At 30.6% G+C, this 27,843-nt stretch overlaps 1 protein-coding gene across 3 annotated transcripts in view; it reads right to left on the bottom strand.

Annotated features, from left to right (window-relative positions):
• Positions 1-3,648: 3,648 nt before the first annotated feature.
• The window catches only part of LOC149784430 (proton-coupled zinc antiporter SLC30A2-like), a 123,204-nt gene continuing 99,009 nt past the window's right edge, over positions 3,649-27,843 (bottom strand). The window contains exons 9-10 of one of the 3 annotated variants that reach the window (XR_016413858.1): positions 16,221-16,355; positions 12,450-15,095 (exon numbers count right to left, since the gene is read on the bottom strand). Coding sequence is in view for 1 of the 3 variants with exons in the window: in XM_089932496.1 (XP_089788622.1) it covers positions 9,527-9,672 (146 nt within the window). In the remaining 2 variants the exon portion in view is untranslated. Of the gene's footprint in view, positions 9,673-12,449; positions 15,096-16,220; positions 16,356-27,843 lie in introns of those variants that run through there. The other 2 variants (XR_016413859.1, XM_089932496.1) reach the window with 2 other exon arrangements.

The raw sequence follows: 27,843 nt of genomic DNA, 5'->3' as shown, positions 1-27,843 counted from the left end.
CAGTATTCTTTGTTCAATATGGTCTTCTACTGCCTGGTTAAAAATCTCAAAATTATTAACATCTTCTTCAGATCCGAGTTTTGGAGTATCGGTAGCGATGCGATATACATATCGTTTCCAATCAGCAGCTTTTAAAGTTTAACATATTCTGGTTTTACATACTAATTTCTACCATAATATCCAAATGCGGCAATATCAAACATTTTGTTTGGGTCCTTGATAGCAGCAATACCTTCAGGCGTGAATTTATCCGTAATGTTAGTTCTACCTCCTGGCTGAGGTTTTGGTTGAGGAGGTTGCTGGGGTGGTGGTTGTGCTGTTTGAAGACGGTCAGCAATATCGACAGGCAATGTTTCAAGAGCTTTTTGTGTTGCCTCAGTTGCTGTAACAATTTTCTTGGTTGGTTTGACAACTGGTTTAAATAATTCTTCTGTATCTTCAGCAAATTCTATCTGAGACTCCTGATGTTCTTGAAGTTTTCATCTAACAGAATTACGAACAGGAAGAAATTTCTTAATTGCTTCTAATCTTTCTCGAGCTAATCTAGCAGTATAAGATTCTGCACCACGTGGCATTATTGATATATAAATAGCAGCAAAGGAGGCACGACCTCAACGAGACGTCCAGTGGGTAAACAAAAACATACATATTTCGACAAAAATAAAATAACCCAATTAGAGAAACTCTCATTAAAGTTAGAGGCTTTGGTTTAGCGTCAGTGACCTTTTTTATTTTATTTTGTAGGAGAGTTTTATTTTAAGCAAATTACGTTTCAGCAAAAGCAAAAGGTCTGTTTGCCTCCTCTGCTGCTGGGGGAAAATAAGGTGTGTCACAGGCAGAAACCACACGTTCTTTGCGAATTTCACCCATATTAGACCCGGAAGATGGATCAATATTTATTGAAAACAAAGCTTTAAAAATGCCACGAAAAACCTCCCGACTTTAGGTCCCAATCTATTTTCTTATATTCAGTCTCCCTACTTGGCTTTTGAAAAGTTGACACGGGTGCCCATGAAGCTGTGGGTTTAATGCCATTTTTTTCTGCAAATGATAGCCCATACATTGTAGCCAGTATAACTTGGGGGAAGAACCTATGAAGTTGTCTCCTAAGTGGCCTGAAGTGATCTACAAAAGATAACATGATGATTGCCCAAATAACATAAATCGAGATAAATGCATCTCTTCCACCAGGTGAGTGAAGAATAATGGATACAGCTATGATACAAGTTTTATGATGCTGTATTAAAGTACCAACTATTGGAGAGATGGACTTCCCAGCATGAGAACCAGTGATGTACTTTATGAAAGGATTTAGACTATGTACAGACTGTTGAAAAAACTAGCCTTGGAAACCAATCTGAACAATGTACCACTACAAGATATCAAAGCAGTTGTTGGCCCTTGAAGCTTCCAGTAGGTGCAGCCAGGCTGTGTTATGATTGCTGAAAATGAACTATTGATACCAAGTCAAGCATAGAACCTATTGCAGTGAAATTTCAAACCAGGAGATGCATGTTGAGAAAGAGCTTTTAGTCCATACAACCTAATGTGGATTTTGACATTCTCCTGACTTCTATATCTGTGTTGATTGCTGGTACCTCTATATGAAAATTACACGTCTTATAACAAGCCTTGTCAAAGTTAGTAATTGTGTTGGGCCAACATGGATCCATAAAGGCAACTGGATGACATAGGTTTGTAATGGCACCAATCCCACATGGACCCATGAAGCTAGCATGCTGATATGGCCCATGACGGCATTGGACCACATGCATCCATAATAGCCATGGACAGACTAGTGGTTATGGACAGGAATGTGTTTGTGAATGGCATCTGAATACCATGACACTATACTGGCAATGGGCAAACATTGGTCTAATATAGAACTAAACTGGATAGAGGTCATGCAATCTTCGAGGCAGATACAAGTGCTATGATGCCATGATGGGCGATGTGATATTGGATCACCATAACCAGCCCTCAAGGTGTAAGTAAAGACCATACTGCATCTGTATTTGCCATCAAATGTGGATAATTAGAGTTATTAGACCACTTTAATCAGTCCCTCCATCACTTTAAAATATGTAGGAGCAAGTATTGACTGCTGCCAATCAACCGAGAATGGACTCCCATTTGATTCCTATTTGAAAAGAGTCCTAAAAGTACTATCAAGAAACGACTCCCAACTGTTAAGGCATAGCTAAAGCTGTGTGTGATGCCATTTAAAAAATAGTCTTTTTTATTTCTTTTGAATAGATGAACTCTCCACATTCAAAGTTTCCATTAATCTCAGACATGAGTTAGAACTAAATAGAAATATCGATGGAATATACTTCGCTGTGTGAGAAAACTCTTCAAACTTTATCACAACATGGAAGAAGGCACCAAAATCAAACAGGTTTGTGTGAGGCCCCTAAAAGAGCATGCTTCCTAGCAAATTCACAAGTAGTAACTGCATTATGGACAGGATTTAGTGCCAAATCCAAGGTCTGATAACTCGTCTGAATCCCACCTATGTGGGCAGATAACTTTTAGCTGTATTATTGCTAAAATCTAGCTTATAAGGGCTGAATTTGCAAGATTGTGGTTGTCTTCCTAAGGTATTATATGATTAGATAATGTATTTGAAGAGGAAACAATTGCAGTCTATATCCCTCTAAGCATCATTGTAAAAAGGTGTAAAATCCTCCCACATATGTACTATATATATATATATATATATATATATATATATATATATATATATATATATATATATATCACATACTATTACATATACATGTACTCTACAAGTAATTGTGTATTAATGGAATGAATGAACTCTGCACAGCTCTGTCTAGTTCGTCTGCTACAGAATGTAGTTCTTAACCCTTTGACAGTAATTGCAAATTGATAAGTTGTTCTTTTAGTTTTTGAACTTCTATTTTCATTCATATTGGTTAAATAAATATAAGACACACTTATGATTTAAACAAGATGGTTTATATGAAGAAAGAAGAGCTCTACAAAGACAGCATGGTTAACTACTTGAATAATTAAAGCACTGACCTTCACATATAGGTTAGCATATTTAAATGAGTTCGAAATAGAAATTTTAAAGTTAAATGAGGAACCAGCAGGAGTTAATTTAAACAATGAGATGTATTTACAGTTCATTTAAGTCATTATTATAATTTAATCAAATTTGCTACCAACCATACAATAGTTTCTCTAATCCATTTCTAACTTTTTCCTTTCTGTTGCTTTGTGTGACTATATTTTTCAATCATTCAAAGGTCCAGAGACATTGTCACGTGACATGAGAAAATCTACCATGCTTGTATTTTAACAGATTTTTGCTGGTACATTTCTCTAACAGCCCAGAGAGAGAGATGGTGGTGAGGTTGGGGAGACTAATCATAAAGCCTTTAATTAAGAGAGAGGGAGAAAGTTGTAGTGGTGGGGTTGTGGAACCTTACCATAAAGACATTCATTCATTGCCCATTCCTGTTTCTTTATTGGTCAATTATTCTACTGCCTTACCAAGCAACACAGTAATTGAGAAAGGCTATGGGAAGGTAGATCAGCCCTTGGATAGGGGTGACGGGGTGAAGAGGATTTTGATGAAATTCTACACCATGTTTAATTCATTTAGAAGACGGAGATTACTAATATTTTTATTGTTATTTTATTACAAAACTAATGATTAATCAGTGGAAATTCATCACAAATTAAGAGAGCTACAAACACTCTCAGATATACAGAAGCAAAATAATACATCCTTTACAACTGTTTAATGTTACCTCATTTTTATTATTGTTGCAATAAAATGTGATTATTCACCTTTTCTTTTAAAATGTGATGAACGCCTGCAAACGAATGTGACTCAAAATCTTCAAGATGAAACAAATTCAATACCTCAAAATCGTTTATTACAAAAAAATTTACAATGGTTACCATTTGAAGATTGAGTAAGATACAATGGATTAAATTTTCAAACTTCAAAATAACCTAGCACCAGATTATTGGAGAAGTTTTACTCCCACCTTCATAGTTCAAACTTAAATGTTGATAATTTTACAGTGGTGTTTTTAATCTGGAATATTTTATCTTAAGATATTAAATCATGTACAACCCTTACTGCTTTTAAACACATATGCAAAATATTCTTTTTAACTCCAAATATAAAACTTTATTAAGGTTTTAAAAATAAACTGTCCATATTTTATTGCTTCCAGTTTGTGATAAAGCTTATCTTGTCAGCTCATGTATTTGTTTTTACAAACTGTGACCACCGTTTTAATTCATCAAGACTCTGTGCAAGAAAAGCCACTGGCGAAAGAATTCATAGCTTATAACTTTTACATATATATGGTCAAAGCCAAACCTGTTACTTTGAACCTGTTCATAGAAATTCTAAATGGCTTTCTCAAGGTCAATACCAGAGCACATCTATAGTAAATAATAATTAAATGTGAAAACTGAATAAGCATTATGTACAAATTGAATCTCCTCAAAGCTATAACCTCAGTGTATTGGAACTCCTGCAAGACAGAATTTTGTTGAAGTCATAAATTTGTTCTTCTTCAATATCAGAATATTTTCCCCAGTAAGCTGAACCCCTCAACTTAGAATCACAAAATACAATTTATGCTTAGAAAGAAGCCCCTAACACTGCAACTCACTTCAAACTCTAAAATGTATTTTAACTTGTAAATTTAGGTTATCAAGTACTCTAGAAGGATTATCTGTAAGCCAAAGACCCCGAAAATTTCCAAGGGCACACAAAATTAAAACAATACTGGACATATATACTGACACATATTAGGGCTAACAATAGGCTAATCTGAAAAAAAGTCTCTGCACCATTAAAAAGAGCCAAGGCAAATTATTTATAACTAAATGCATTGTCACTGTCAGAAGAAAGACTGTTAATCTGCCTATTATCTAACTGTGATCAATGCTATTCATTTGCATACATGATCAACTGAACATTCATTTTTTGTCACTTTTAATCAAATATCATGGCTTTATTAACCAGGCATGTGACATCGCATTTAATGCTTTAATAATGGTGACTGACAAAACAGTGTTCTAAAATCCCGATTCACTCAATGATTTTTAATGGAAATATGAAATATGAAAATACATTGATAAAACTACATGTTATGCTATGAGTGGGTGGAAATAATGAGTTTGATATGGTGTAGGAATATGATGTTGAGGCCATCTGGTTGAGACCAATGTTTCTATGCCATATCAATTTAGTTCTTTCTGACAACCTGGAACAAAACGTGGTTTTGTATTTATTGCATAACTCCTTTTTATTCACATGTTCTTTTAGACTTTTTTAAAAATGTATAAACATAAAACATAGCATTAGGTATTTTATCAACGATATTGTATAGTTCTCATGTACAGAATTTGGGCTAGGCCTAGATATAGTACAAAACTTGGGCTAGGCCTAGATATAGTACAGAACTTGGGCTAGGCCTAGATATAGTACAGAACTTGGGCTAGGCCTAGATATATACTGTGCAGTTGCATCATCACTGTCTGAAACAAGTTACGTTCCCAAAAGTTTGTGCAGTACATTCAAAGTCAATTCAAAATGGGCAATAACTCTCATAATCATTGCAGAAGCAAAGCGATTTCTTGATACACATATGTAAGGGTGGTGGTCATAATAATTTCATGTCTGACTACAAGAAATCAAAATCTGGAACTGGTTGCATTTACAAAATTGTGCGAAGGATAGTTTTATGAATATTAGGATTCCTATTTCTATATCTAACCTTCCTCAAAAAAATATATGCTAAAGGCATCTCTGTTAACTCTGCATTACAATAGTAAAAACAATGATACAAAATTCAAAACTATGTTTACAGTTGATTGTTGAAATATGAATGTACCTACCTTGGGCCTCATGTATATGCAAGTTTTATGGAACACTACTAAGAAGACTGGGATAGCTTGTAGGTAAAGTATCTGACTTGTGGGTTGCGAGTTCCTCAGCATCAATAGGCTGTTTCAAGTATCCTTATATGTATCTTTCCTATACACAATTTGTTAGGCCTGTTGCTAATGGTAACATTGGCTGATAACAACTAACATTACTTGCTTGATATGAAAAACTACAATAAATAAAGATTACTAATGTTATTATTAGAAGTTATAACATGAAAATACTGATCCAGCCAATGTGTACAGTTTCATATGATTTCCATGCATCATCCTGATATTTTGACTAAGATGTGATGTTTTTAAATTGGATTAAAATAACAGTTACCTCATATCTAGGACTACATGGAGATTTGCACTGGTTGTATAGGTAAAAATACTGTTCAAAGAGCATGAAAAGTTCCATTTAAGATGTTTACCTGATGTAGGTTTCCAACTACCATAATTCATTTGTCAACATTCTGCTTCCAAATGCACCTTTATTAAGCTTAGAACTTAGACTATGGATAAAGAACAGACTGAGGTTCCCCAGAAGATATATCCTGCTTGCAAAAGGTATTTTAATGAAAGGCAAACTTGCATGTCTCAACTCTCGTACAGACATAATTGACAAATTTTGAAGTTTTTAACTTCAATGCTTAATATCAAAATATGACAGATCCTTTTGATTAATATCAAGATAAATATGCAAAACATTCTAAAGTCCATGACAAGCATAAAAAAATGCATAGATACTTCTAACTGTTGGCACATTATACTTTTTGATGCATAATGAATTCAAATACATAAATTATTGTTATTATTATCCATATAGTGAAAGATAAAATTAGCAAAATACATGACTGACATACTCAGAGATTTTACAAGAAATTTTAAAGTGAATTAATGCATAGTAATATCATCTAAATGTACATGTCCTAGTCTCAGTGATTTCAAATTAAAGAAAATATCCTACAAATTATGATGCAATAGTTAAGAAACAAGAACAGAAACATATCTTTGAAAGATGAAAAAGGAAATGATAGTATCATAACAATGTTATTATATGCAGGCACTCATAGATTATGATTGATTCTTGAGATAACTTATTTCAATGACCTGGACCTTTGGTCAATGTATGTGGTCTTGAACTATATTTAACTATATTGTTGATCATTCAAGTTCAAAGTTCAAAGAACTATACATGCTGTGCAGAAACCATTCATTTCTCATTAGATTTACCAAGACCTCTCATCTTTAAAAAAAAAGTCTGAATCTATATGGCTGCTTTTTATAGATTTAGTTGAAGCCAACCACGAAATTTATCATGGAACTTACTCTGGAACAATGTTTATTCTACAAACCCCTTTTCTCTTTGAGCCACAGAGACCCTAACTTTTGACTCTGTCAATAGGTAGTTTTTTCATACCTTCAATTCATGCCTTCTACACACTTTGGTCAAGGTACATTGTGCATAACTAAAGTCATCCCAAAAAACCAAAAATGTTCTGATCTTAAACCATTTTTCTTCTTTCTGTCAGTGACCTTGACCTTTGATCTTCTGATTTTAAAGTCAACAGGTTTCTTCCTTACCTCAAGTGCAAGCATCCAGAAAAGTTTTGTCCAGATCTGTATTGCAGAACTAAAGCTACTATGCAGAGACCATTTTCTTTCTTTCAGTGACCTTGACTTTTGACCTTTTTAACCCAAGATCAACATGATCCTCCTTACTGGATATGCAATCCATCCACAACTTCTGCTTTAGTTTAGTGATACAGAACAAATGTTATCAAGCAGAAATAATTAATCTTCTTACTGTTAGTGACCTTGACCTTTGACCATTTACTCCCAAAATTGATAGCCTTCTTTATTACCCCAAGTGCAAGCTACCCACAAAGTCTGGTAGCTTTAGATGGTGGAGAACTCTTGTTATTATACAGAAAAGAAATAGAAAACAGATGGGTATCATAATACTTAGGGTATATACTCACATATAAGCCTGTTTGCGTATAAACTGACCCCCGAACTGAACAGCTGTAAACACTAAAAAGTACATGACCCGCATATAAGCCAACCTACAACTCTGAGACATCTCAAGATGCACAAGGTAAGTTCTAAATGTATTTTTTTTAGGCAAATATATATTTTTTAAAAATTACATGTATACTTATCTCGAGGTTGGCGTGCATGATTATTAAAAAGAAATGGTATATACTTGTATGAAAAGTAATTTATTTAATTTTCTGTTTTCTTATTGTTTCTGCCTAATTTAGATTTGTTATAATTTGACTGAATGATGGCAAGAATTTAGCATTCATGAGTTGCTGTAACACTACCTCTCCCTTTTGACTTGATTATTGTTTGTTCATGCATTATTGCATTGGACATTCTATATCAGTGCACCGTTAGCTATGTTTTTACATTGCTTTGAAATTGTAAATACCTAACTCATTAAAATGTAATCCCAGTATGACAACACAATGAACAAACAACACGGTCCAATGCTAATACTGTAAAAGCAGAGTTGTAGTTTTCTTTGATGTAAGTGACCTTATACCACACCTGTCAACTTTCATGCCAAGAGGAAAAAAATACAGATTTTTGGGGTGGCTCCATGGCTGCCTCCTGATTTCATAATATCTTCCAATTTTTGCAGAGAACTCCCGATTATTACATTATGTCTTTGATTTTCATTTCTTCTAAACAAAAGAAGTCCTACATGTTCTGTTGTATCACCTGTGAATTATGGTTGTGATGAAATAATTCACTGAATGTTAAGTTTAAACATTATTCACGTAAATTAATGATTTTTTTTACCTCTACAATCATAAAAAAATAAACTAGAACAAAAAAGTAAAGCCACTACAATAAAATTGTCCACAATTAATCTCAATCCCAAGAATGATCACTACGAATGTTGAAATGTTATCTGGAAGAATGCAATTTGGTCAAAACAATGAATAAAGCAAAATCTGTATCTAATATTATTTGGGAATAAATAAGGATTTAAGTGATGCTATGCATGCTTTGCACTGTATACGTACTGTACATTACAACTCAGCATGGTCTTCCTTGTAAACTCAACTGGCCAGCAAATTATGAAGTCTGTATTTACCTTTATTTAACTTCGTGTTGGATAAATCATAAAATATGCACATACAAAATAATAACAAAATCAATCATAGTACTGTATAACAGTTTAATATATGTCGGTCACCAAAAGTTACTCTTTTTTTATAGACAGGCCTATGTCTTAGGACATGGAAAAAAATATTGTTTCGTGTCCCATGATTTACAGCCATTACAGTAGTCAACAAAAAGAATAAAAAAATAGTAAAGTTTAGACACTGGTCTGTGGACAAGCATACCACACTTCTTCCAGGCCTTTATATTTTCCTAAATTATTTGGCTTATACGCGAATATATATGGTACTGCTTAATAATGAGCATAAGAAAAAGAAGAAAGAAAAACACCAGCAGAATTTAGATAACAAGTATATTATATATTTAAACATCTCAGTGGGACGCTATCAGCTTAACAAAAAAACTCTCATCAATGAAGGCACTGAAGGCTGTAGCTAACCAATTTTACAGAAATTTGGACTAACTAATCCATCAAATCTTTACACATTGTGCAGTTGACCATGTCATCAACAAATGCTTCCACCTGAATGGTTGTCTCTGTGATATTGAACTCTCTCTGGATTTTGGCAGTGGCTTCACTTAAAACATGCATTGGATCGGTACCTGCCTCTGAAATGAGGAATTAAAATGCTTTCATACATTAAAATTATATCTTAACATTGTTCATTATGGATTTTATTTTTGTGTGTGTGGTACTTATTTTGTGGAATTTTACTGATTTGGAAGAATTCACACATGCATATACACTGTCCTCCAAAATTTTAAACCCACTAACGAAGTATCTTCATATGCATATCCATGATTTTAAATGCCAGCAAATTGGTATTTCTTCACAAAACTATGAAAAATAAATAAATCCAGAGCATAAGATGTTCTTACCACTTGTACATCCTAGTGTTACAACTCAAAGGTCTTAAACTAGCAAAAAAGAGCAAAAAGCAACAAGTTTTGTAAAATGCAACAAATAATTTTTTCCTTATAATACAAAGTGAGAACATAAAAAAAACCAAATAGTCCTAAACATTTCATCACAATTCCAAATGTATGAAGTTGCAATGAAATTACAGTGGTCTTCTGAATGAATTCCAATACTGAATGTGTTGATATGCCTATAGTCTCAACCATGCTATTGTGGCAATGACCTGGAATGTGGCAAAATGTTAAGTTTTATGACATATCACAACAATATAATCCAAGATATTTTGACTGAATTCATTATAATTCCAAATTAATATTTTAGTCCAAGAATATGATTGAGCACTCTGTAATTCCAGTGAATAATAATTTGAATAAATCATTCCACCCAAATCAAAAACTGAACACAAACAATAAGACTTAGTCCACTTTGGATGTCAAGGCAAGAATGAATTTTCTTAATGTAAGCAAGTTCATATACCACTCCACTTGACCAAGGTCACAATTACCAATTTTAGGAAATAATGTCAACTTAATGTGAAATTTCCATCCTGGAACTTTCTAAGGACAGAATCAAAACTGTCTTAAAGAGACTCAAACTGAAGTAAACATGTTTACAATTAATAATGATCTTAGTATTGAATAAATACTCAGAGAAATATTAGCTATGTATTATGATGTTTACAAATTTATTCTCACTGGTTAGGTATACCATTAACTTTTGATTTTTTGACAAAGGTCAATTACAAAATAGATATACATAACATATAATCACTGAGAAAAGACAACAAACAAATCAAATATACATAACAGTAGTCTTACAGGCACACATGCATGCATGCACACAAACATATACACACACAACAGACGAGAGATGGTTTCTAAATTGGTGGTAGCCAGAAAACCTGAAGGCAACCAAATTTAGATTGGAAACAATTTACTCGAAGTAAAGCATGCAAGATCAATCCAAGGACCATAAAGATACAAAGTTTACCAACTGCTCTCTCTACACCCCCTAGCATCCTATCATAGCATACTATGTTGGGAACTGTTCTCCCATAGCACTCTCTACTGAAAACCAATGTCTCAGCCAACTGGGTTCTCCCTATAGCACACACATTTTTCATTTTAAACATGACCATGCTGTACCATGGTTGTGGAGTCACAGTGGAAAGGTTCTGTGAGTGGGTGCCCACGACAATGGATTGCTGTTTCAGCAACCACCATGGAATACAAGTCCATTATCATGAATTTTATGGCCCAACATTTGCTAACTACACTCCCCTTAAAAGAACCATCAGGCACCAGTAGAGGTTTGATAATCTTATTGTCAAGTGCTATATGCAATTCAGTTTCAAGTCAGTCAGAAGGTACATTTAACAGTTGATTAGTCACTGGCAGGAACTTTTTATGTCAATGTTGAATGTCATTTTTTGCAATGATGTTTAATATGTACCGAATGAAAATGTTACTTCTTGTCACAGAACTGAACATTATAAAAATAAAATCTGCAGTGTGTGAACACAATGAGGTTATATCCATGATAAAACTATTTTCAATCTAAAACAAGTCAAACTGCTTATTATATCAGATTCTTCAATTAATAGTATCTTGATTAATCTATCAGTCTATGTCAGTCCAACATCTTACTGTCATGGTTAACAGAAGAAATATGCAACAGGCCATCTCACCAGATGGCATCTGTCAAACATCGTAAACTGTCATGGTTAACAAAAGAAATATGCAACAGGCCAACTTTCAAAATGGCATCTGTCAAACATCGTAAACTGTCATGGTTAACAAAAGAAATATGCAACAGGCCAACTCACAAAATGGCATCTGTCAAACAGCTTACTGTCATGGTTAACAAAAGAAATATACAACTGGCCATCTCACAAAATGGCATCTGTCAAACAGCTTACTGTCATGGTTAACAAAAGAAATATACAACTGGCCATCTCACAAAATGGCATCTGTCAAACATCGTAAACTGTCATGGTTAACAGAAGAAATATGCAACAGGCCATCTCACCAGATGGCATCTGTCAAACATCGTAAACTGTCATGGTTAACAAAAGAAATATGCAACAGGCCAACTTTCAAAATGGCATCTGTCAAACATCGTAAACTGTCATGGTTAACAAAAGAAATATGCAACAGGCCAACTCACAAAATGGCATCTGTCAAACAGCTTACTGTCATGGTTAACAAAAGAAATATACAACTGGCCATCTCACAAAATGGCATCTGTCAAACAGCTTACTGTCATGGCTAACAAAAGAAATATGCAACTGGCCATCTCACAAAATGGCATCTTCCACATATTTTCTGATAAAATTAGTGTGTGTGTGTGTGTGAGAGAGAGAGATGTTTTACTTTGCATCATCAGGCCATTAATTAATAAATGTACTGTACTGTATAATCTAAAAATGAAGCAGTTGATTTTCAGATGGAGATAAAAGTTACAACCATTGTATATTTCATTACATTTTATTAACTCAATCTAGTGTTACAGCATTACTTATTCATAAAACATGGCATGAATTTGAGTAAACAAAACAAAAATCATATGCAGCTAAACTAACTAGATTATTTTATTGTTTCTAAATTTTAAAGTCTATCTGCATTACTTCTACTCCACACTCAACAAAGAATAAATTGGTTCAATCTATTTAACATCTAAATCCTGCATTATTTATGGCATGGCAATAAGCTTTATTGACAATCCGGTTTCAAATCCACCCAGGATAACATTTTGAAACAAATACCTGTAGTATCCAGAACTATTCATCTGCAGGCTTGAAACTAAGTTTTATTAACTGCTTAGATCTCATAACCCATAAAAAATTGAAACATGAATAAGGAATGAATTCATTCATAATTATTAGCATCAATAATCTGCAGTTCAGTTCATATTTATGTCACAGAATGTAATATTTTTATGGGTATAGTATACCTCTTAAAGGTAAGCAGAGGAGAGTGGCCAAATATCTTTGCATTAGAAAATGATGTGCAAGCAATGTTGTGAGGAATTATTATTCCATAATTACACAGTATTATTTTTATACATTTTGATTTGCAATTACATTTTTAAGACTGAATTTTTATCATTTTCATGTGCACTCATCCACATTAAAAAAAAACAGTTTAGGACTTGCATATGAATTTTAGCATACTATATCAATAATTGTTCCCAACATGTAATAAAAATTCCCAACATGTAATAAAAACTGAAAAGTATACAATTTGTTTCCAACAGTGGGAACAATGCATTGTATAGACTGGTTGGAACCTAAACTAACTAGATTATTTTATTGTTTCTAAATTGAAAAGTCTATCTGCATTACTTCTACTCCTCACTCAACAAAGAATAAATTGGTTCAATCTATTTAATATCTAAATACTGCATTATTTATGGCATGGCAATTTTTCTTTATATAATTAAATATTTACCTCATCTGTTTTTACACTTACTGATCAGGCATAAAAACACAAAGTGTTACAAAAATATAATGATATAACATACAGAGCTGAAACCTTTTATTCAAAGGAAAATATCCTTACAAATAATAATAATAATAAAAATAATAACAACAGCAGTACCGTTAGTATTAATACTAAAAGAAAAACCAAATTTTTACTCTGGAAAACAAAGGGGGTATGGTCTTACCTATCATAAAACTGAAACATGAAATATTATAGAACAAAGTGATTTTGAAGTGGAAACTGCCACACAAGAATTTGTTATATAAAACAATAAATATGATAATTAATACATAATAAGCAGAGTTATTTCTTTTTAAATACTGTTCATCAAATTTGTTTCATGCTCCATTCCTAGAAGAATTATTTGAGTGGGTGGAGGTCACATGCTTCAAATACTATTACAGACTAAATATGATTGCCAAAGTGAATGTGAATACTTGCAAAAATATAAAAAATACATCACAAATAGATTTAATTCAATTCTTTATCTCACATATGACAGTTTTGTAAATGGTCTAAAACTAAATTATTTCTGAACTTAACATGGACACATGGTTGGATGACATATAGTTTGAAAGCTGATATTCTGGCAACTTAGCAAGAATTACCCACTGATTCACACTTCTTTCAGTTTTGTTAACATAAATATTAAAGACTAATTCCTTAATTGGTTATCTGAAAATATTAATTTAAAATCAAAATATTTATCTGATTTCTAAAGAACTGAAATGCTTAAGGCATTCCAATGTTCCTGGTACTTGAGGAGGGCAAAACTAGAAGCTGGAAGAACAGTACTGAGGTGGCTCTACAAAAACACATCCAAGAATTAATGCAAAGGCCTGTCTCACAAAGTGATGTTATTTGCTCAAGTTGCCTTAGAAAATATTAAAGAACACTGTCCCCAAAATGATCCAGATTTCTGGCTACCAAACACTTCAAATGCTGCCATAAAAAGCACATAACCAATTCAACTTCAAATTCCATCAACCCAAAGATCTCACGGGAATTTTGTTGTTTGTAAAAGACCACACTGGCATCAAAGTCATAATGTTAATTCCCAACCTGTGCCCTAACCCAGTCTTTTGTATAGTGTATTTTTTTTAATATATAAATTCATATAGTAGATGTTGCAAATTCAATATGGAAAGCTCCGAATTCATGAAGGAAACATTAAAATATATCAATTCAGCAAAACAGCTACTGCATGATGTTTATAAAATGTGCATGATTGAGCTAGTTAGAACAAAATGTCATCATCTTCCTTGCCTGGTGATAGCTATTTTCACTTTACTGGCTTGAAATGGGATCAGTTCCATGAAGTGTCTGCTTTCCTGAATACACTCAATAGTATATACAATAATGGCTGTCTTTCTAATAAAGCTTTCAAAGATCATTTTATCCACAATATTTCATCTAACAACATCACAAGTTAAACTAGCTCCAAACTATGCCAGTGACCATCTCTCAGGTGAGGAAAACTATGAGCATGCACAGACATTCCAGGTCTGTGATAATCCCTTCTCTCCATTCACTATGGATCCAAGCAAAGCCAAATGAATCCATGGATGTTATTGCAAAGGTTGGAGCTTCGGTTGTTGTGCCCATGTATCAAGTGTCCTATGGTTCCTAGGCTGCAAAAGATGGGTAAATTATGAGTTGACAAACATAATATCACTAACTTATCATCTTAAGGATGCATTATCTATTACAGAATCTGAATAAAACAATGTGGAATCAACTGAGGAGTGATTTATACACTGCAACCCTAACTTCATCACTAGTCATCCAGCTCCTGTCAAGTATCTATATGAGGATTATGTCTAATTTGTAATGTGTTTCTATTATTACGGCATGTCATTCGTGTGATAATAAGACAGAATATCATGTTAAAATGAATACAAATACATAGTTACATTTTAAAATTTGCTCTTTAATTTCTGTGTCCAAATTTGACTGATTAGTGTTTTCCCAATATTCTTTTCAGGTATTGCCAAGTGTGCAGTCCTAGCTAGTTAGGTCTTCAAGTTTTAAATTAAACAGATGTAGCTGACTACATCAGTTTCTTGTGAAGTGTTGTCCACACACTGGAAAGAGTGTTACTGTACAGTTCTTGGTCACCTCCCCACGTCCCCAGGAGGGGTTAAAGGTTAAATACACAAATATGACAATTACAGTGTAAGTTGCTCTTCCAGACTTTACTGATAGCAGGAATCTATCACCCGTGAGTTATTTTTAGGTGGGTGGGCAAGGGTGTTTAAAAGCATCTGGATTTCCAATTAGTTCTGGTCAATTGCAACCATTAGATACTAGATGTTTTTTATGTGTATCTATTTTTAAGTTAGCAGAGGCTTCATCATACTCAAACTGCACAGATTACATTTGAACACTTCTCACAACTTCCAGTTATTTACAAAGCCTTCTGGTGAGACATTCTTAATATTGTTGTGTAGTGATACAGGCATTCATGTCGGCCTACAATAGCACATGGTTTAGTCTACTTGAATTAGTACAAAATTTGCCTTTGAAACCTGTCAAATTATAATAGTAAGTGTAATAATGTGATTAGCATTATTTTAATGGCATTTATGAACATCTGTTCATATAAAGCTATTTTATTTGTTCAAATATTAAATTAATTATAATACACATTAGTAGATTTCATAATATCCCGTCGTGGGCCCCAATATTTAGTCCACACAAAGAGAGTATAGTCTTGCATAGTTATTCTAAAGAAAGGAAAGGTAGAAAATACTTACCTTGACTTTCTGTTCAAGTTTGTGTATGCACTTCTAAATGGAGAGTCCTTGCAAGATGCATTCATCTGTGGTATGTCCAACAAACCTCCAAATTTTGTACAGAGCAAAACACTTGTCACTGCAAGCTAAGTGCTGCTAAATGGCATTAGAAAATAATTATGGGTATAAGTTCTTTATAGACTTGTATTAGAAAATGATTGTGGGTATAAGTTCTTTATAGACTCGTATTAGAAAAGGATTATCGGTATAAGTTCTTTAATGACTTGTATGAGAAAATGACTGTGGGTATAAGTTCTTTATAGACTTGTATTAGAAAATGATTATGAGTAAACATTCTACATAGACTTGTATTAGAAAATGATTATGGGTATAAGTTCTATATAGACTTGTATTAGAAAATGATTATGGGTATAAGTTCTTTATAGACTTGTATTAGAAAATGATTATGGGTATAAGTTCTTTATAGACTTGTATTAGAAAATGATTATGGGTATAAGTTCTATATAGACTTGTATTAGAAAATGATTATGGGTATAAGTTCTATATAGACTTGTATTAGAAAATGATTATGGGTATAAGTTCTATATAGACTTGTATTAGAAAATGATTATGGGTATAAGTTCTATATAGACTTGTATTAGAAAATGATTATGGGTATAAGTTCTTTATAGACTTGTATTAGAAAATGATTATGGGTATAAGTTCTTTATAGACTTGTATTAGAAAATGATTATGGGTATAAGTTCTTTATAGACTTGTATTAGAAATTGATTGTGGGTATAAGTTCTTTATAGACTTGTATTAGAAAATGATTATGGGTATAAGTTCTTTATAGACTGTATTAGAAAATGATTATCGGTATAAGTTCTTTATTGACTTGTATTAGAAATTGATTGTGGGTATAAGTTCTATATAGACTTGTATTAGAAAATGATTATGGATAAACATTCTTTATAGACTTGTATTAGAAAATGATTATGGGTATAAGTTCTTTATAGACTTGTATTAGAAATTGATTGTGGGTATAAGTTCTTTATAGACTTGTATTAGAAAATGATTATGGGTATAAGTTCTTTATTGACTTGTATTAGAAATTGATTGTGGGTATAAGTTCTATATAGACTTGTATTAGAAAATGATTATGGGTAAACATTCTTTATAGACTTGTATTAGAAAATGATTATGGGTATAAGTTCTTTATAGACTTGTATTAGAAACTGATTATGGGTGTAAGTTCTTTATAGACTTGTATTAGAAACTGATTATGGGTATACATTCTTTATAGACTTGTATCAGAAAATGATTGTGGGTATAAGTTCTTTATAGACTTGTATTAGAAAATGATTATGGGTATACATTCTTTATAGACTTGTATCAGAAAATGATTATGGGTATAAGTTCTTTATAGACTTGTATTAGAAACTGATTATGGGTGTAAGTTCTTTATAGACTTGTATTAGAAACTGATTATGGGTATACATTCTTTATAGACTTGTATCAGAAAATGATTGTGGGTATAAGTTCTTTATAGACTTGTATTAGAAACTGATTATGGGTATACATTCTTTATAGACTTGTATCAGAAAATGATTATGGGTATAAGTTCTTTATAGACTTATATTAGAAAATGATTATGGTATAAGTTCTTTATAGACTTGTATTAGAAACTGATTATGGGTATACATTCTTTATAGACTTGTATCAGAAAATGATTGTGGGTATAAGTTCTTTATAGACTTATATTAGAAATTGATTATGGGTATACATTCTTTATAGACTTGTATCAGAAAATGATTATGGGTATAAGTTCTTTATAGACTTGTACTAGAAACTGATTATGGGTATAAGTTCTTTATAGACTTGTATTAGAAAATGATTATGGTATAAGTTCTTTATAGACTTGTATTAGAAACTGATTATGGGTATACATTCTTTATAGACTTGTATCAGAAAATGATTATGGGTATAAGTTCTTTATAGACTTATATTAGAAAATGATTATGGTATAAGTTCTTTATAGACATGTATTAGAAACTGATTATGGGTATACATTCTTTATAGACTTGTATCAGAAAATGATTGTGGGTATAAGTTCTTTATAGACTTATATTAGAAATTGATTGTGGGTGTAAGTTCTTTATAGACTTGTATTAGAAATTGATTGTGGGTATAAGTTCTTTATAGACTTGTATTAGAAAATGATTATGGGCATAAGTTCTTTATAGACTTGTATTAGAAATTGATTGTGGGTATAAGTTCTTTATAGACTTGTATTAGAAATTGATTGTGGGTATAAGTTCTTTATAGACTTGTATTAGAAATTGATTGTGGGTATAAGTTCTTTAAAGACTCGTATTAGAAAATGATTATCGGTATAAGTTCTTTAATGACTTGTATGAGAAAATGACTGTGGGTATAAGTTCTTTATAGACTTGTATTAGAAAATGATTATGGTATAAGTTCTTTATAGACCTGTATTAGAAACTGATTATGGGTATAAGTTCTTTATAGACTTGTATTAGAAAATGATTATCGGTATAAGTTATTTATAGACTTGTATTAGAAACTGATTATGGGTATAAGTTCTTTATAGACTTGTATTAGAAACTGATTGTGGGTATAAGTTCTTTAAAGACTTGTATTAGAAATTGATTGTGGGTACAGTAGAACCTGTCTTGAAAGACCACCCCTTTTGCCAACAAATTATGGTCTTTCAAGACAGGTGGTCTCTCATAACAGGTCATAATGCTATGAAATCAAACAGTCTGTGCGTTGAGAACATGGTCTCTCAAGACAGGTGGTCCCACATAGCAGTGGTCTTTCATGACAGGTTTTACTGTATAAGTTCTTTATAGACTTGTATTAGAAATTGATTGTGGGTATAAGTTCTTTATAGACTTGTATTAGAAATTGATTGTGGGTATAAGTTCTTTATAGACTTGTATTAGAAAATGATTATGGGTATAAGTTCTTTAAAGACTTGTATTAGAAAATGATTATGGGTATAAGTTCTTTATAGACTTGTATTAGAAATTGATTGTCGGTATAAGTTCTTTATAGACTCGTATTAGAAAATGATTATGGGTATAAGTTCTTTATAGACTTGTATTAGAAAATGATTATGGGCATAAGTTCTTTATAGACTTGTATCAGAAAATGATTATGGGTATAAGTTCTTTATTGACTTGTATTAGAAATTGATTGTGGGTATAAGTTCTTTATAGACTTGTATCAGAAAATGATTATGGGTATAAGTTCTTTATTGACTTGTATTAGAAATTGATTGTGGGTATAAGTTCTTTATAGACTTGTATTAGAAATTGATTATGGGTATAAGTTCTTTATAAACTTGTATTAGAAATTGATTGTCGGTATAAGTTCTTTATAGACTCGTATTAGAAAATGATTATCGGTATAAGTTCTTTATAGACTTGTTTTAGAAAATGATTATGGGTATAAGTTCTTTAAAGACTTGTATTAGAAACTGATTATGGGCATAAGTTCTTTATAGACTTGTATTAGAAACTGATTATGGGTATAAGTTCTTTATAGACTTATATTAGAAATTGATTATGGGTATAAGTTCTTTATAGACTTGTATTAGAAAATGATTATCGGTATAAGTTCTTTATAGACTCGTATTAGAAAATGATTATGGGCATAAGTTCTTTATAGACTTGTATTAGAAACTGATTATGGGTATAAGTTCTTTATAGACTTGTATTAGAAATTGATTGTGGGTATAAGTTCTTTATAGACTTGTATTAGAAAATGATTATCGGTATAAGTTCTTTATAGACTCGTATTAGAAAATGATTATCGGTATAAGTTCTTTATAGACTTGTTTTAGAAAATGATTATGGGTATAAGTTCTTTATAGACTTGTATTAGAAATTGATTGTGGGTATAAGTTCTTTAAAGACTTGTATTAGAAAATGATTATGGGTATAAGTTCTTTAAAGACTTGTTTTAGAAAATGATTGTGGGTATAAGTTCTTTATAGACTTGTATTAGAAAATGATTATGGGTATAAGTTCTTTATAGACTTGTATTAGAAATTGATTGTCGGTATAAGTTCTTTATAGACTTGTATCAGAAAATGATTATGGGTATAAGTTCTTTATAGACTTGTATTAGAAACTGATTATGGGCATAAGTTCTTTATAGACTTGTATTAGAAATTGATTGTGGGTATAAGTTCTTTATAGACTTGTATTAGAAAATGATTATCGGTATAAGTTCTTTATAGACTCGTATTAGAAAATGATTATCGGTATAAGTTCTTTATAGACTTGTTTTAGAAAATGATTATGGGTATAAGTTCTTTATAGACTTGTATTAGAAATTGACTGTGGGTATAAGTTCTTTAAAGACTTGTATTAGAAAATGATTATGGGTATAAGTTCTTTAAAGACTTGTATTAGAAAATGATTATGGGTATAAGTTCTTTATAGACTTGTATTAGAAATTGATTGTCGGTATAAGTTCTTTATAGACTTGTATTAGAAAATGATTATCGGTATAAGTTCTTTATAGACTCGTATTAGAAAATGATTATCGGTATAAGTTCTTTATAGACTTGTTTTAGAAAATGATTATGGGTATAAGTTCTTTATAGACTTGTATTAGAAATTGACTGTGGGTATAAGTTCTTTAAAGACTTGTATTAGAAAATGATTATGGGTATAAGTTCTTTAAAGACTTGTATTAGAAATTGATTGTGGGTATAAGTTCTTTATAGACTTGTATTAGAAATTGATTGTGGGTATAAGTTCTTTATAGACTTGTATTAGAAATTGATTGTGGGTATAAGTTCTTTATAGACTTGTATTAGAAAATGATTATGGGTATAAGTTCTTTAAAGACTTGTATTAGAAAATGATTATGGGTATAAGTTCTTTAAAGACTTGTATTAGAAAATGATTATGGGTATAAGTTCTTTATAGACTTGTATTAGAAATTGATTGTCGGTATAAGTTCTTTATAGACTCGTATTAGAAAATGATTATCGGTATAAGTTCTTTATAGACTTGTTTTAGAAAATGATTATGGGTATAAGTTCTTTATAGACTTGTATTAGAAAATGATTATCGGTATAAGTTCTTTATAGACTTGTTTTAGAAAATGATTATTGGTATAAGTTCTTTATAGACTTGTATTAGAAAATGATTATGGTATAAGTTCTTTATAGACTTGTATTAGAAACTGATTATGGGTGTAAGTTCTTTATAGACTTGTATTAGAAAATGATTATGGGCATAAGTTCTTTATAGACTTGTATCAGAAAATGATTATGGGTATAAGTTGTTTATTGACTTGTATTAGAAATTGATTGTGGGTATAAGTTCTTTATAGACTTGTATTAGAAATTGATTATGGGTATAAGTTCTTTATAAACTTGTATTAGAAATTGATTGTCGGTATAAGTTCTTTATAGACTCGTATTAGAAAATGATTATCGGTATAAGTTCTTTATAGACTTGTTTTAGAAAATGATTATCGGTATAAGTTCTTTATAGAGTTGTATTAGAAATTGATTATGGGTATAAGTTCTTTATAGACTTGTTATAGAAAATGATTATGGGTATAAGTTCTTTAAAGACTTGTATTAGAAAATGATTATGGGTATAAGTTCTTTATAGACTTGTATTAGAAAATGATTATGGGTATAAGTTCTTTAAAGACTTGTATTAGAAAATGATTATGGGTATAAGTTCTTTAAAGACTTGTATTAGAAAATGATTATGGGTATAAGTTCTTTATAGACTTGTATTAGAAATTGATTGTCGGTATAAGTTCTTTATAGACTCGTATTAGAAAATGATTATCGGTATAAGTTCTTTATAGACTTGTTTTAGAAAATGATTATGGGTATAAGTTCTTTATAGACTTGTATTAGAAAATGATTATGGGTATAAGTTCTTTATAGACTTGTATTAGAAAATGATTATCGGTATAAGTTCTTTATAGACTTGTTTTAGAAAATGATTATCGGTATAAGTTCTTTATAGACTTGTATTAGAAAATGATTGTGGGTTTAAGTTCTTTAAAGACTTGTATTAGAAACTGATTATGGGTATAAGTTCTTTATAGACTTGTATTAGAAAATGATTATGGTATAAGTTCTTTATAGACTTGTATTAGAAACTGATTATGGGTATACATTCTTTATAGACTTGTATCAGAAAATGATTATGGGTATAAGTTCTTTATAGACTTATATTAGAAAATGATTATGGTATAAGTTCTTTATAGACTTGTATTAGAAACTGATTATGGGTATACATTCTTTATAGACTTGTATCAGAAAATGATTGTGGGTATAAGTTCTTTATAGACTTATATTAGAAATTGATTGTGGGTGTAAGTTCTTTATAGACTTGTATTAGAAATTGATTGTGGGTATAAGTTCTTTATAGACTTGTATTAGAAAATGATTATGGGTATAAGTTCTTTATAGACTTGTATTAGAAATTGATTGTGGGTATAAGTTCTTTATAGACTTGTATTAGAAATTGATTGTGGGTATAAGTTCTTTATAGACTTGTATTAGAAATTGATTGTGGGTATAAGTTCTTTAAAGACTCGTATTAGAAAATGATTATCGGTATAAGTTCTTTAATGACTTGTATGAGAAAATGACTGTGGGTATAAGTTCTTTATAGACTTGTATTAGAAAATGATTATGGTATAAGTTCTTTATAGACCTGTATTAGAAACTGATTATGGGTATAAGTTCTTTATAGACTTGTATTAGAAAATGATTATCGGTATAAGTTATTTATAGACTTGTATTAGAAACTGATTATGGGTATAAGTTCTTTATAGACTTGTATTAGAAACTGATTGTGGGTATAAGTTCTTTAAAGACTTGTATTAGAAATTGATTGTGGGTATAAGTTCTTTATAGACTTGTATTAGAAATTGATTGTGGGTATAAGTTCTTTATAGACTTGTATTAGAAATTGATTGTGGGTATAAGTTCTTTATAGACTTGTATTAGAAAATGATTATGGGTATAAGTTCTTTAAAGACTTGTATTAGAAAATGATTATGGGTATAAGTTCTTTATAGACTTGTATTAGAAATTGATTGTGGGTATAAGTTCTTTATAGACTTGTATTAGAAAATGATTATGGGTATAAGTTCTTTAAAGACTTGTATTAGAAAATGATTATGGGTATAAGTTCTTTATAGACTTGTATAAGAAATTGATTGTCGGTATAAGTTCTTTATAGACTCGTATTAGAAAATGATTATGGGTATAAGTTCTTTATAGACTTGTATTAGAAAATGATTATGGGCATAAGTTCTTTATAGACTTGTATCAGAAAATGATTATGGGTATAAGTTCTTTATTGACTTGTATTAGAAATTGATTGTGGGTATAAGTTCTTTATAGACTTGTATCAGAAAATGATTATGGGTATAAGTTCTTTATTGACTTGTATTAGAAATTGATTGTGGGTATAAGTTCTTTATAGACTTGTATTAGAAATTGATTATGGGTATAAGTTCTTTATAAACTTGTATTAGAAATTGATTGTCGGTATAAGTTCTTTATAGACTCGTATTAGAAAATGATTATCGGTATAAGTTCTTTATAGACTTGTTTTAGAAAATGATTATGGGTATAAGTTCTTTAAAGACTTGTATTAGAAACTGATTATGGGCATAAGTTCTTTATAGACTTGTATTAGAAAGTGATTATGGGTATAAGTTCTTTATAGACTTATATTAGAAATTGATTATGGGTATAAGTTCTTTATAGACTTGTATTAGAAAATGATTATCGGTATAAGTTCTTTATAGACTCGTATTAGAAAATGATTATGGGCATAAGTTCTTTATAGACTTGTATTAGAAACTGATTATGGGTATAAGTTCTTTATAGACTTGTATTAGAAATTGATTGTGGGTATAAGTTCTTTATAGACTTGTATTAGAAAATGATTATCGGTATAAGTTCTTTATAGACTCGTATTAGAAAATGATTATCGGTATAAGTTCTTTATAGACTTGTTTTAGAAAATGATTATGGGTATAAGTTCTTTATAGACTTGTATTAGAAATTGATTGTGGGTATAAGTTCTTTAAAGACTTGTATTAGAAACTGATTATGGGTATAAGTTCTTTAAAGACTTGTTTTAGAAATTGATTGTCGGTATAAGTTCTTTATAGACTTGTATCAGAAAATGATTATGGGTATAAGTTCTTTATAGACTTGTATTAGAAACTGATTATGGGTATAAGTTCTTTATAGACTTGTATTAGAAATTGATTGTGGGTATAAGTTCTTTATAGACTTGTATTAGAAAATGATTATCGGTATAAGTTCTTTATAGACTCGTATTAGAAAATGATTATCGGTATAAGTTCTTTATAGACTTGTTTTAGAAAATGATTATGGGTATAAGTTCTTTATAGACTTGTATTAGAAATTGACTGTGGGTATAAGTTCTTTAAAGACTTGTATTAGAAAATGATTATGGGTATAAGTTCTTTAAAGACTTGTATTAGAAAATGATTATGGGTATAAGTTCTTTATAGACCTGTATTAGAAATTGATTGTCGGTATAAGTTCTTTATAGACTCGTATTAGAAATTGATTGTGGGTATAAGTTCTTTAAAGACTTGTATTAGAAAATGATTATGGGTATAAGTTCTTTAAAGACTTGTTTTAGAAATTGATTGTCGGTATAAGTTCTTTATAGACTTGTATCAGAAAATGATTATGGGTATAAGTTCTTTATAGACTTGTATTAGAAACTGATTATGGGTATAAGTTCTTTATAGACTTGTATTAGAAATTGATTGTGGGTATAAGTTCTTTATAGACTTGTATTAGAAAATGATTATCGGTATAAGTTCTTTATAGACTCGTATTAGAAAATGATTATCGGTATAAGTTCTTTATAGACTTGTTTTAGAAAATGATTATGGGTATAAGTTCTTTATAGACTTGTATTAGAAATTGACTGTGGGTATAAGTTCTTTAAAGACTTGTATTAGAAAATGATTATGGGTATAAGTTCTTTAAAGACTTGTATTAGAAAATGATTATGGGTATAAGTTCTTTATAGACTTGTATTAGAAATTGATTGTCGGTATAAGTTCTTTATAGACTCGTATTAGAAATTGATTGTGGGTATAAGTTCTTTAATGACTTGTATGAGAAAATGACTGTGGGTATAAGTTCTTTATAGACTTGTATTAGAAAATGATTATCGGTATAAGTTCTTTATAGACTTGTATTAGAAACTGATTATGGGTATAAGTTCTTTATAGACTTGTATTAGAAATTGATTGTGGGTATAAGTTCTTTATAGACTTGTATTAGAAAATGATTATCGGTATAAGTTCTTTATAGACTTGTTTTAGAAAATGATTATCGGTATAAGTTCTTTATAGACTTGTATTAGAAACTGATTATGGGTATAAGTTCTTTATAGACTTGTTATAGAAAATGATTATGGGTATAAGTTCTTTAAAGACTTGTATTAGAAAATGATTATGGGTATAAGTTCTTTAAAGACTTGTATTAGAAAATGATTATGGGTATAAGTTCTTTATAGACTTGTATTAGAAATTGATTGTCGGTATAAGTTCTTTATAGACTCGTATTAGAAAATGATTATCGGTATAAGTTCTTTATAGACTTGTTTTAGAAAATGATTATGGGTATAAGTTCTTTATAGACTTGTATTAGAAAATAATTATGGGTATAAGTTCTTTATAGACTTGTATTAGAAAATGATTATCGGTATAAGTTCTTTATAGACTTGTTTTAGAAAATGATTATCGGTATAAGTTCTTTATAGACTTGTATTAGAAAATGATTATGGTATAAGTTCTTTATAGACTTGTATTAGAAACTGATTATGGGTGTAAGTTCTTTATAGACTTGTATTAGAAAATGATTATGGGCATAAGTTCTTTATAGACTTGTATCAGAAAATGATTATGGGTATAAGTTGTTTATTGACTTGTATTAGAAATTGATTGTGGGTATAAGTTCTTTATAGACTTGTATTAGAAATTGATTATGGGTATAAGTTCTTTATAAACTTGTATTAGAAATTGATTGTCGGTATAAGTTCTTTATAGACTCGTATTAGAAAATGATTATCGGTATAAGTTCTTTATAGACTTGTTTTAGAAAATGATTATCGGTATAAGTTCTTTATAGACTCGTATTAGAAATTGATTATGGGTATAAGTTCTTTATAGACTTGTTATAGAAAATGATTATGGGTATAAGTTCTTTAAAGACTTGTATTAGAAAATGATTATGGGTATAAGTTCTTTATAGACTTGTTATAGAAAATGATTATGGGTATAAGTTCTTTAAAGACTTGTATTAGAAAATGATTATGGGTATAAGTTCTTTAAAGACTTGTATTAGAAAATGATTATGGGTATAAGTTCTTTATAGACTTGTATTAGAAATTGATTGTCGGTATAAGTTCTTTATAGACTCGTATTAGAAAATGATTATCGGTATAAGTTCTTTATAGACTTGTTTTAGAAAATGATTATGGGTATAAGTTCTTTATAGACTTGTATTAGAAAATGATTATGGGTATAAGTTCTTTATAGACTTGTATTAGAAAATGATTATCGGTATAAGTTCTTTATAGACTTGTTTTAGAAAATGATTATCGGTATAAGTTCTTTATAGACTTGTATTAGAAAATGATTGTGGGTTTAAGTTCTTTAAAGACTTGTATTAGAAACTGATTATGGGTATAAGTTCTTTATAGACTTGTATTAGAAAATGATTACGGTATAAGTTCTTTATAGACTTGTATTAGAAATTGACTGTCGGTATAAGTTCTTTATAGACTCGTATTAGAAAATGATTATCGGTATAAGTTCTTTATAGACTTGTTTTAGAAAATGATTATGGGTATAAGTTCTTTATAGACTTGTATTAGAAAATGATTATCGGTATAAGTTCTTTATAGACTTGTTTTAGAAAATGATTATGGGTATAAGTTCTTTATAGATTTGTATTAAAAAATGATTATGGGTATAAGTTCTTCATAGACTTGTACACCCACCCACCTCGATCAGATAACTGCATGGGCAACACGTGAAACAGTATTGAATACCAGGTTGGTTTAAAAATAGATGCACAAGGTCTATCAAGTACAATATCTACAGCCTGTTTCTTATTTGCATTCTCTGCTCTCTTTTGATACCATATCACCCTTAATATACTTGTTTTGAATATGCTGTAAGGTTGTAAATTGTATGAGAGAGGTTTGTCTTGATGGCAACATTAATGATTGTACTGAAGTTATAAATAGTCCTCTTTGGTGTTGTTTACACTATATATATACAAAAATATATTGCAAAGATGAGCTTTTTAATAACTATAGTAACTGTTGCATATATTGATCTATGTCTGCATGTCATGAGAGGGAGAGAGTTCCAGTTTAAAGACTGGGGTTAGTGTGGTTCTATTATGCATTGCGGACACATAGACCAAATCATCCAATGTTATTACTTTTGAAACACGTTTCACATTTTTTCAAAATATCACTGACAATTTTTAAACAATATATTTTTCTTATGATGAATCTTGTAATTCAGTTGCGCTTTTTGATACCTACTTAAC

This window comes from Sinohyriopsis cumingii, chromosome 14, assembly GCF_028554795.1.
Source record: "Sinohyriopsis cumingii isolate HCF-2022 chromosome 14, ASM2855479v2, whole genome shotgun sequence".
In the NCBI taxonomy this organism is placed as follows: Eukaryota; Metazoa; Mollusca; class Bivalvia; order Unionida; family Unionidae; genus Sinohyriopsis; species Sinohyriopsis cumingii.
This window is presented reverse-complemented; position numbering and strand designations above follow the sequence as displayed.